The following is a 12336-nucleotide window of genomic DNA, read 5'->3' as shown; positions in this document are numbered from 1 at the left end:
CTTCCTTGTTGTCCTTGGGTTAGCCTTGCCTCTTCGGACAAGCCTGGCCTCGGCACGGGAGGAAACTTTCAAAGGCTGTCCAGGCCGTGGAAGGCTAACAGTAGTTCCATAAGCCTTCCACTTCCGGATGATGCTCCCAACAGTGGAGACAGGTAGGCCCAACTCCTTGGAAAGGGTTTTGTACCCCTTGCCAGCCTTGTGACCCTCCACGATCTTGTCTCTGATGGCCTTGGAATGCTCCTTTGTCTTTTCCATGTTGACCATGTATGAGTGCTCTTCACAAGTTTGGGGAGGGTCTTAATTAGTCAGAAAAGGCTGGAAAAAGAGATAATTAATCCAAACATGTGAAGCTCATTGTTCTTTGTGCCTGAAATACTTCTTAATACTTTAGGGGAACCAAACAGAATTCTGGTGGATTGAGGGGTTAAATAATAAATGACCCTCTGAATAAACTTTTCTCAATTTAAAAAAAAAAAATAAAAAAGAAATAACATTCTTTTTTGCTGCAGTGCATTTCACACTTCCAGGCTGATCTACAGTCCAAATGTCACAATGCCAAGTTGATTCCGAATGTGTAAACCTGCTAAATCTGCAGGGGGTTGAATACTACTTGTAGGCACTGTATACACACACACACACACACACACACACACACACATATGGTGTATATATATATATATATATATATATATATATATATTTATTACATTGACAAATCTCCTCCTAAACATAGAAAAAGAAATAATAAATCTAAGATTACATAATTTCATTTTTTATTCCACATTTTCATCCACCAAAAATTAAATATATTTTTAATGTTTTAAGAAAAAAATATATACAAGTCATATAAACAGTATGAGGTAAGCAGTCTCTCAAAATTTACAAAACACATACATACATATATAAATTACATACAATATGTACAGTAGAGAACAGCAGTAAACATCTTGGCTACATGATGGTTTTAGAATCAGAACTTTGTAATAATATTTTAAATGTTTTTGGAAAACATTTTTTTATAAAAAAGAAGTAAAAGACGTATGAGGGATGGCTTAGACAACTTGTACAGCAATAAGTCCAGGGGGTATGCTGGGCCATTTAGTTTCCCAGCACTCTAAAAACCAAAGCATACCCCCTTCTATCAGTATATATTACTGGCTACGTGATTGTAGGTTTCTTCCTAGAGATGGACTCCGGGCTTTCCCACATATACTGTATTTCTCTATGGCCTCATGCCCACAATCCGGATGGGAGGCATAGGAGGTCTGTGTGCCGCCATATGGTGCTCCCATACGAAATCAGAGGAATTTTATGGTGCATTAGGCATTTTTACACTTGTATAGATGAAAAATACAGGCTCCAAATTGCAATACGGCAGCGTTCAAAGTGTAAATCTGTAGGCACTTTATGGATTTTTACAGATCTGATGTGCTACAATACAAATCTTTTATTAAAGGCACAATTGGTCTAGGAACAGCATCCATGAATCAGTATTTGCATTGCAGCTAAGACGTAGGCTACACTTTGGTGAGACTTGGTCCTACAGAGTCCAGCGTCAAGTCCTTCCTTAAGGCACATGTCTCAGTGAGGACACTTGTAGAACCCTTTGTCTCCTTCAATATCCACCTCTTCGTCAGAGTCATCTGAGATGTCCGTGTCCATATTCTCCTGAGAATTTGGAGAGGGGGAACACTGAGAACCGTCCAAAGAAGAGTCTTTATTTTTCTGCTCAAGACTTAAACAGTTTTCCTGACCCTCCTCGCAGTCGTTTTCTAGACTTTCGGTTTCTTCTTTCTTATTTCCCTGGGGGTTCTCCTAAAATAGAAAAGTCAGTTAGCATTTCAATAAACTGCAACTTCCACTACCTCAAACCATACAAATCCGGTAACTGCAGTGTTGTGATAGTAGACTCATCAGGCACATGGCGACCATATTGTTACCATAATTATTCATCCACTGTCAGACAATCACAGTCATTTATGCATCGGACTAGTCATAGTGAAAACAGAGCTTACAGTTAGAAGACGACCATTACTGCCGAGGACCCTATAGATGTAAGAGTGAGCTGTAGGAGCAAAAATGTATGGGGAATTTGGAGGTATGTTAGTGTAATCACGCCATACAAATCCCCAATTCATCATTTGCCATGTTTTTCGCCGGCGTCTCTGCATAGACGCTGACTTACTCACCAACCCGGACAATCGCATCCCGGCTCCGCAGTCCCCCGGTCATCTACGTGTGAAATGCCTCCTATATTTCTGGGAGTGCACCTAAGACCTGCTCGCGCACACCGGCCCTCCTCTGGGGCGCCATTTCTAGGAAATGCCTCTCAGCCTATCGCTGAGAGGCACTGAGTATTTAAGGAAATCCTCTCATTAGGGGAGGTGCCTGCACAACATATTCATTTAGTCAGTATACCAGTCTGCTAGGTAATTGTCAGGTCCTGTTATCCCTCACCTGTCTGTCTTCCCATACCTGCCTATCCCTGCTGTGCTCACCATTCCTATCCGTACCGCCTGTCCAGTCTGCCTCAGTCATCCTGCCTGTACCGGAGTCCATCATCTGTCCTGGGGGTCAGTTGCCACAGACTCAGGCACTGCTCTGGGGGTGGTACCTGGCGTCTACCTCACGGTGGGCACATAGCTAAGCTCCTCCCACTAAATGGTAATACCAGGTCCCCACTGTGGTCCAGTGGGTCCACTAACCCCGCTCGCTGACCTTACACCGGCCGTGAGCGTTACACCGTGTATTTCGACATAATATTCCATGCCCCTTGATACAACAACTAATTAATAGAGATGAGCAATGCAGGTGCAGTCTTCACTGGGCTATCTTTGGTGTCTTCCGGTGAAACAACTTTGGCATCTCCTGTGCCGTGATGCACAACACATGTCATGATGTGCACTGCACCATGTCATAATGGCACAACGTAGTGAGCGCAGGTATTACTGAAAACAAGGGCAGACATTTCGTTTGTGCAACCTGTGTAACCGCACAGGGGCCCAAAGCAAGTGCAATTGTGCATTTGGATGAGCTCTTGGGCTGCAAAGGGCCCCATATATTGTTCTGCTGTTTGTGTCATCTACTTGCTGAAGATGTCAGGTGCCAGAAAATGTTGCAGATGGCCGAATGCAGACTGCACTGGTGGAAGACAGAAGAAGATTATTGCAGCATTACATGGCTGGACAGGTGAAGGCCAGATGAGCCTAACTTTTTTTCTATATATGTTTTTGTGGATCTGCTACCCTGTTTTCCCGAAAATAAGACCTACCCCGAAAATAAGCCCTAGCATGATTTGACAGGATTTTTTGAGAACGCTTGAAATGTAAGTTCTATTTTAGTTACAGTCAAGGCTGACATATGGGGGAGTCAAACTGCACAATTTCTCCAGGACCCCACTCTCTTAGGGCCCCCAGCAGTTGTATTCTGAGATTAAAATTGTTTAAGGAGCTTTGATGATTTCACAGTCATGTGACATGATATAATCAAAGGTTTCTTAATTGCAGTAGTGTAAAATAACTGACAGGAGACAGGCTGGTATGCAGGACTGGCATTGGGGAGAAGGAAGAGTAAACTGGGCAATTTCACAGGGCCCCCATTTTCCTTGGGGCCTCAGTGTGTAGATACTGATGATAGGACTGCTTAAGGACCTTTGTGACATATCATGTGACTAAAGGTCTCTTAAGTGCAGGAGTCTAAAGCTGAAGAGGAGAAAGGCTAGTGTGTGTGTGTGTGTGTGTGTGTGTGTGTGTGTGTGTGCTAGTGTGCTAGTGTGTGTGTGTGTGTGTGTGTGTGCTAGTGTGCTAGTGTGTGTGTGTGTGTGTGTGTGTGTGTGTGTGCTAGTGTGTGTGTGTGTGTGTGTGTGTGTGTGCTAGTGTGTGTGCTAGTGTGTGTGTGTGTGTGTGTGTGTGCTAGTGTGTGTGTGCTAGTGTGTGTGTGTGTGTGTGTGTGCTAGTGTGTGCTAGTGTGTGTGTGTGTGTGTGTGTGTGTGTGCTAGTGTGTGTGTGTGTGTGTGTGTGTGTGTGTGCTAGTGTGTGTGTGTGTGTGTGTGTGTGTGTGCTAGTGTGTGTGTGTGTGTGTGGATGATATACAGACATTCACACATGTGTTACACACAGGGTTTGGAGATTTATGTTGATGTTTCAAAATGTGATATGACTATATTTGAATAAATATTGTTTTTTTCTTTTTTTTTTTTGTTTAAAAATAATGGACATTGTTTTTCATAGAAAAAAATAAAACATGCCCTGAAAATAAACCCAAGCCCAGCTTTTGGAACAAAAAACAAAAATATATGACACTGTTTTATTTTTGGTCAAACACGGTATTTACTTGCAGATATGAAGTTATATCATGCCTGTCTTAAAAGAAGCATAATTACAGTGAGAAAATGGTTTATATCCTTGCTGTATCTGCTTGTCTCCAGTCATGGGGGGTGCAGTGTAGGGAGCATTTGTAGTCACTGCTTATTACTCAGTAACTATGCTGTAACCACTCCCCCAGCCATTGATTGACAGTCTGCAGTCTGCTCTGCAGTTCGCCATGAATTAATAGTACCCTAAAGCTTTCACTTGTACAAAAAAATGAATGACGCTATTTTCTTTTCCTTTCAAACTAATCCCCTTTACTGCTGTACAGTCACACATTAATGTACCATTTTTTTCCATCAATGGTTTTTGCTATAATGTGTGAACACAGCCTTACAGTTTATTCAGTGTTTTATAGCTTTGTTTTCCTATCTCTGAGGCTAAGCTGTCAGTTATGACATACTCTCACTATCCAGATTTACCATAGAATGGCTGCTGCATTCCCTGCTTCTACTTTTATACAGGCTTGGAAAGTTCCACCTAATTGGCTGGTCTATAGAATGTGATATGTTAGCTGCAAAGAATTATGGGAAAGCCCACCCTCAAGTCCACCCTCCCTCACCCGAGGCCATGTGAGCCATCAATAACTAATGCAATCTTCTCCTTTATGTAAAATTAGAGCAAACTTGTTTGGTAATTCGTGCCAAGAGAGTTGTAATTTGTTCGAATTCACCAGGTCCAGTACATTCTGATCTGATTCACCCGTCTCTCTTGGGAACCTCTGTGCGACAGGGGGAGTCATCTCTATTTTTTTTACATCAGATTTGAAGATTTATTGTATATTTTATGACATTTTTGCAATTTGATTATTAAGTAACAATTGGAAAATAACAATATACTCAGTTATTTTTGCCCCGTTTTTTGCCGTGGTTTTTGCTGCAGAATTGGTGCGGTTTGTGTTCATAAGCTTCATGCAGTCCTTCCCCAGCAAAGTCTATGAGAAATCCAAAATGCTGGGAGCATGACGCTTGTTTTTTCCTTACAGGTTTTGCTGCAGTTTTCTGCAGCCAAAAGAAGCATCATGTGACTTCTTTTCTGCAAGTCCCGGCATTTTTCCTTGTGTTTTTTCCATTGATAATGTTAAAAAACACAGGCAAAAACGCACCAAACCGCGGTAAAACGCATGAGTTTTTTTCTGCCAGAGGGTGCGTTTTCACTGCAGTGCGCGCACAAAGCCTAAGGTACATTATTGTTTTTGACGTTTTGGTGGCTTTTATACTTAATGCTCAGTGGTGTTTAGGTTTTTATTTGTTTTGTTTTCAGGGTTGTTTTTTCTTCCATAGATTCCTCTATTGCAAAATAATAAAGACGCCATTAAATCACTATGGAAAAAACACTGGAAAAATAAATGTATCTAAGGAAGGGCCAAGACTTTTTGGCAATGTGTTTTGTAACATTTTCTAAAGACAATTTTTCCAGTGCTTTAAAGAAGTTGTCCAGTTACCAAAACTGATTTTTTTTTTTTCTGATAAATCTTGCTAACATGTGCCCCTCAACACATCTATTATGTTTTTTCAGCAAAATTACCTTTTATTGTGCACTAGCAGCACACGGTCATTGCTGGCTCCAGCTCTGATGGGGTTAATCTCTCCTCTGACTTCCTGTGTTCAGTTCCTACAAGTCCCAGAATTCTTTGTGGCTCTAGGGCGGTGTCTGGCTTATCTAACACACCCATTGTGTCTAATACACCCACTCTGCTCCCACCCAAACCCTCCTCCCTGCCTCTTCCCAGTGGATGCACTGAGATCAATCACAGATACAGCAGTTCTGCACAGCCAGGGGAAGAAAGTGTGTGTGCGCGTATATACAGTGTATGTGTATATACAGTGTGTGCGTATATACAGTGTATGTGTGTATATACAGTGTGTGTGTGTATATATACAGTGTGTATGTGTGTGTGTATGTGTATGTCATACTCACCTGTCTGCAGGGTCCCGGTGCCATGCCTGCTTCCAGCCCCTGTCCCGGTCCCGCCGCTTCGGCTGTGTGCAGTCTCCCCGGGGCACGCACGAAGCTTGCAGGACCTGGCGATGGATCACCTGATGCAGTCACCTGACGCATCAGCTGATCGTAGTCTCGCCGGCTTCTTCGCGCTCGGCCGGCTATCAGCTGATCCTGCCGTTAGGGGACTTCATCAGCTGATTACCGGCAGCTGCTGCAGTGATGGGCCAGAATCAGACTCCGCTGCAGGAGCTGCCGGTAATCAGCACAGACGTGAGTATTATTTTTTTTTTTTTTTTTTGCACTGATGCATCAGCTGATTGTATAATCGGCTTTTATACAATCAGCTGATGTGTGATGTGATTCACGTAGTTTAACCTGACACATCATCTGATCGCTTTGCCTTCCAGCAAACCGATCAGATGATATTGGATCCTGATTGGACGGCGCGGAACCCTAACCCAGGATTACTGCGGAGGGGGTTTCTTTCAATAAAGATGGAGTCACTAATTGTGTTGTGTTTTATTTCTAATAAAAAAAATTTCTGTGTTTTGTGTTTTTTTTTTTATCATTACTAGAAATTCATGGTGGCCATGTCTAATATTGGCGTGACACCATGAATTTCGGACTTAGGGCTAGCTGATAATATACAGCTAGCCCTAACTCCATTATTACCCGGCTAGCCACCCGGCATCAGGGCAGCTGGAAGAGTTGGATACAGCTCCAGAAGATGGCGCTTCTATGAAAGCGCCATTTTCTGGGGTGGCTGCGGACTGCAATTCGCAGTGGGGGTGCCCAGAAAGCTTGGGCACCCTTCACTGTGGATTCCAATCCCCAGCTGCCTAGTTGTACCCGGCTGGACACTAAAATTAGGCGAAGCTCACGTCATTTTTTTTTTTAAATTATTTCATGAAATTCATGAAATAATTAAAAAAAAAAGGGCTTCTCTATATTTTTAGTTCCCAGCCGGGTACAAATAGGCAGCTGGGGGTTGGGGGCAGCCCGTACCTGCCTGCTGTACCCGGCTAGCATACAAAAATATGGCGAAGCCCATGTCATTTTTTTTTTCTTTTTGGGTAAAAAACTGCATACAGTCCTGGATGGAGGATGCTGAGCCTTGTAGGTCTGCAGCTGCTGTCTGCTCTCCTGCATACACTAGTGAATTGAGGATGCTGAGCCTTGTAGTTCTGCAGCTGCTGTCTGCTCTCCTGCATACACTAGTGAATGGAGGATGCTGAGCCTTGTAGTTCTTGTAGTTCTGCAGCTGCTGTCTGCTCTCCTGCATACAATGAACATTTTGAATAAGGAAATGACATCAGACCTTTTTTTTTTTCATCAACAATCTTTAATGGCATTGTGCACTGATTAAAAACGCAGTGAGCAAAAACGCAGCAAAAAAGGCACCAAATCGCGGCAAAAACGTGACATGCAGCACCGCAGGTGACAGAGCAGAGCAAGTTGGTGACATGCTCTGCTTTGACACATAGTGTGCTGCATGTCACTGTATCCACTCTGGGACTTGTTGTGCAGGTGACCGGATGATACATGTCACTAACTGCCCCACTCTGTGATTTCTGCTGCATAGTACCAACTGTATACACTCTCACCTGCACAACAAGTCCCATAGTGGAGACAGTTAGTGACATGTAGCATCCGGTCACCTGCACAACAAGTACCAGAGTGGAGAAAGATAGTGACATGCAGCACACTATGTGTCAGAGCAGAGCATGTCACTGTCTCCACTCCGCTCACCTCACAGCCCGTACACGCTGCGATGGATGCAGGGGGACACAGAACAAGTAATCGGCCGACACTGGAGTCATCTGATTACTTGGGATGAATTGAGCAGTAAAATGCTCTGGTGCTCGATGGGCGAAGCCCATGCCGATTTTTTTTTTTAAAAAATTCATTAAAAATAAAAAAACAAAAAAATCACATTGTTTGTGGGCTCCCGCTGCATTTTCTATTGCTAAGGGTAACCAAAGCAGCTACTGGCTGCTAGCCCCCGCTGCTTGGTGTTACTTTCACTGGCAATAGAAATGCAGGGAAGCATTTTTTTTTTTTGTAAAGGTTTTTCCCTGAAAACGTTTTTAAGAAAATGACGTGGGCTTCGCCATATTTTTGTATGCTAGCCAGGTACAGCAGGCAGCTACGGGCTATAGAGAAGCCCTTTTTTTTCATGAATTTCATGAAATAATTAAAAAAAAAAAAAAATTATGTGGGCTTCACCAAATTTTTGAGTCCAGCCAGGTACAACTAGGCAGCTGGGGATTGGAATCCACAGTGCAGGGTGCCCAAACTTTCTGGGCCCCCCACTGCGAATTGCAGTCCACAGCTGCCCCAGAAAATGGCGCTTTCATAGAAGCGCCATCTTCAGGCGCTGTATCCAACTCTTCCAGTGGCCCTGGTGGCAGGTGGCACGCTAGGTAATAAGGGGTTAATACCAGCTATGTTTTACCAGCTGGTATAAAGCCCGAGATTCTTAATGTCAGGCCAAGTTTAACCTGGCCATTAAGAATCTCCAACAAAGGGTTTAAAAAAAAAAAAGACATCACACAGAGAAAAATACTTTATTAGAAATAAATACACAGACACAGTAGGGACTCCATGTTTATTACTCCCTCTCACCCCTCCACGATGGAGAGATTTCTGTACTGACCATGCCAGGAGAGAGCGAGGAAAAGAGAGCGAGCGGGGGGGGAGAAGAGAGCGAGCGGGGGGGGAGAAGAGAGCGAGCGGGGGGGAGAAGAGAGCGAGCGGGGGGGGAGAAGAGAGCGAGGGGGGGGAGAAGAGAGCGAGGGGGGGAGAAGAGAGCGAGGGGGGGAGAAGAGAGCGAGGGGGGGAGAAGAGAGCGAGGGGGGGGAGAAGAGAGCGAGGGGGGGGAGAAGAGAGAGAGGGGGGGAGAAGAGAGAGGGGGGGGAGAAGAGAGCGGGGGGGAGAAGAGAGAGGGGGGGGAGAAGAGAGCGAGGGGGGGAGAAGAGAGCGAGGGGGGGAGAGAGCGAGGGGGGGGAGAAGAGAGCGAGGGGGGAGAAGAGAGCGAGCGGGGGGGAGAAGAGAGCGAGCGGGGGGAGAAGAGAGCGAGGGGGGGGAGAAGAGAGCGAGGGGGGGGGAGAAGAGAGCGAGGGGGGGGGAGAAGAGAGAGAGGGGGGGAGAAGAGAGAGAGGGGGGGGAGAAGAGAGAGAGGGGGGAGAAGAGAGAGAGGGGGGTAAGAGAGAGAGGGGGGTAAGAGAGAGAGGGGGGTGAAGAGAGAGAGAGGGGGGGAAGAGAGAGAGGGGGGGAGAAGAGAGAGAGGGGGGGGAGAAGAGAGAGAGGGGGGGGAGAAGAGATAGAGAGGGGGGGAGAAGAGAGAGGGGGGGAGAAGAGAGAGGGGGGGGAAGAGAGAGGGGGGAGAAGAGAGAGAGGGGGGGGGGAAGAGAGAGAGGGGGGGGAGAAGAGAGAGAGGGGGGGAGAAGAGAGAGAGGGGGGGAGAAGAGAGAGAGGGGGGGAGAAGAGAGCGAGGGGGGGAGAAGAGAGCGGGGGGGAGAAGAGAGAGGGGGGGAGAAGAGAGAGGGGGGGAGAAGAGAGAGAGTGGGGGAGAAGAGAGAGAGGGGGGGAGAAGAGAGAGAGGGGGGGGAATCGTGGGGGGAGAGAAGAGAGTGGGGAAAGAAGAGGGGGGGGGCAGAGGTGCTCTGTCACCAACTGTCTCCACTCTGTGACTTGTGGTGCAGGTGACAGAGTGCAGACAGTTGGTCCCATGCAGCAGGACAGATGGCAGAGCACAGCGGTGACATGCCTGTCAGTGTCTTGCTGCTGGGAGGAGCACATGATCACACTGCCCGACACCGGCCGCTCTCCTGACATCGCAGCAGAGCGGGCGGGTGGAAAGTGTGATCACATACTTACGTGCAGGGGGGGATTCAGCTGAAGAACCCCCCCCCCCCGTACTGCACACTGGCGCCCCGTGCCTCACCATCTGCAGGACGCTTCCGGCTCCACACTGACGTCCTCCGGCTCCTCCCCTCGATGCTGAGCTGTGACGTGCGTAGTCACCGCCCACAGCCCTGTCACTCAATCTGAGTGGCGCCGGCATCCTGTGACGTACCCGTCTTGTTTGAGAGCCCGGAAATGCCGGGACGTCAGAGGATGCCGGCGGCCACAGCTCCAGGGGGTCATGTGACAGGCACTGAGCGTGCAGCATAGCGCCACTCAATGCCAGAAATGGAAACACAAGCCAATGGAGAAGACGCCTAGAATGGTAAGTATAACTCCTACAGAAAATAAAAAAAATGGGTGAACCACCCCTTTAAGTTGTAAAAGTTGTGGACTAGGTCACTGACCTCAAATATGAAATAAAATAAAACTAAATCTGGTTTATACTGTCAAGATTTTACTATCCACTTTTGAAGCAACATTTGGACACAGTAGGTTTCAACTAAAAAGGATAAACAAAGCACTGCACTATAATTGCAATTTTAAGCTTCCAAGCACCACAAAAAAAGCCTCCTTCACACACAAACACCTTCAATATCAAACATCTTCCTATTTCTCATCAGATTTGCTTATTAATAAGGCAATAGGCGTGCAAAAAAAGGATCACATATGCGTTATCATCCATAAAGTATGCATCTTTATGGATCAGAATTATTAACATAGTAAACTGAGAAAGAAAGAAAGAAAAAGAAAGAAAGAAAAAAAGAAAAAGAAAGAAAAAAGAAAGATAAAGAAAGAAAGAAAAAGAAAGAAAGAGAAATAGAGAGAAAGAAAGAAAAAAGAGAAAGAAGAAAGAGAAAGAAAAAGAAAGAAAGAGAAAGAAAGAGAAATAGAGAGAAAGAACGAAAAAGAGATAGAAAGAGAAAGAAAGAAAGAAAGAGAAAGAAAGAAAAAGAAAGAGAGAAAGAGAAAGAAAGAAAGAAACAAAGAAAGAAAGAAAAAGAAAAAAAGAAAAAGAAAGATAAAGAAAGAAAGAAAAAGAAAGAAAGAGAAATAGAGAGAAAGAACGAAAAAGAGATAGAAAGAGAAAGAAAGAAAAAGAAAGAAAGAGAGAAAAAGAAAGAAAGAGAAAGAATGAAAGAAACAAAGAAACAAAGAAAAAGAAAGAGAGAAAAATAAAGAGAAAGAAAGAAAGAGAAAAAGAGAGAGAGAAAAATAAAGAGAAAGAAAGAAAGAAAAAAAAAGAGAAAGAAAGAAAATAATAGATAGATAAATAGATAGAGATATTTGTTGTTATCATGACCAAAAGTATAGTCACTCGGACTACCACTGGGGTTATACACTAAACAAAAATATAAACCCAACACTTAAGTCTTTGCTCCCATTCTTCATGAGCTGAACTCAAAGATCTAGGACTTTTTCTCTGAAATTTTGTTCACAAATTTGTCTAAATCTGTTAGTGAGTACTTCTTCTTTGCCGAGATAATCCATCCACCTCACAGGAGTGTCATATAAACATTTTGATTAGACAGCATGATTATTGCACAGGTGCGCCTTAGGCTGGCTACAATAAAAGGCCAGCCTAAAATGTGCAGTTTTATCACACAGCACAATGCCACAGATGTCGCACATTTTGAGGGCGCGTGCAATAGGCATGCTGACTGCGGGAACGTCCACCAGAGTTGTTGCCTGTGAATTGAATGTTCATTTCTCTACCATAAAGCGTCTTCAAAGACTTTGCAGAGAATTTGGTAGCACATCCACCCGGCCTCACAACCGCAGACCACGTGTCACCACACCAGCCCAGGACCTCCACATCCAACATCTTCACCTCCAAGGTCATCTGAGCCCAGCCACCTCGGACAGCTGCTGCAACAATCAGTTTGAATAACCAAAAATGTCTGCAGAAACTGTCAGAACCCGTCTTAGAGTAGCCCATCTGCTGCTCGTCAATCTGATCGGGGTCTCCACGTTCTTTGTTGAAACCGACTTGAGGAGGCAAATTCTCACATTCAATGGCATCTGGCACGTTGGAGAGGTTTCCCTTCACGCATGAATCCCGGTTTTCACTTTGCCGGGCTGATGGCAGACTGCGTGTGTTTGGTGTTGTGTGGGTGAG

The 12336-nt window shown here is 44.9% G+C and overlaps 1 protein-coding gene across 1 annotated transcript in view; it reads right to left on the bottom strand.

Annotated features, from left to right (window-relative positions):
• Positions 1 to 785: 785 nt before the first annotated feature.
• Positions 786 to 12336, bottom strand: part of HHEX (hematopoietically expressed homeobox) — a 21714-nt gene continuing 10163 nt past the window's right edge. Inside the window, exon 4 of the mRNA XM_075352290.1 lies at positions 786 to 1815. Within this exon, the coding sequence (XP_075208405.1) occupies positions 1582 to 1815 (234 nt within the window). The 3' untranslated portion in view covers positions 786 to 1581. The remainder of the gene's footprint in view (positions 1816 to 12336) is intronic.

This window comes from Anomaloglossus baeobatrachus, chromosome 5 (assembly GCF_048569485.1).
Source record: "Anomaloglossus baeobatrachus isolate aAnoBae1 chromosome 5, aAnoBae1.hap1, whole genome shotgun sequence".
NCBI classification, from domain to species: domain Eukaryota; kingdom Metazoa; phylum Chordata; class Amphibia; order Anura; family Aromobatidae; genus Anomaloglossus; species Anomaloglossus baeobatrachus.
The sequence above is the reverse complement of the archived record's forward strand: the minus strand, read 5'-3'. Positions and strand labels throughout refer to the sequence as shown.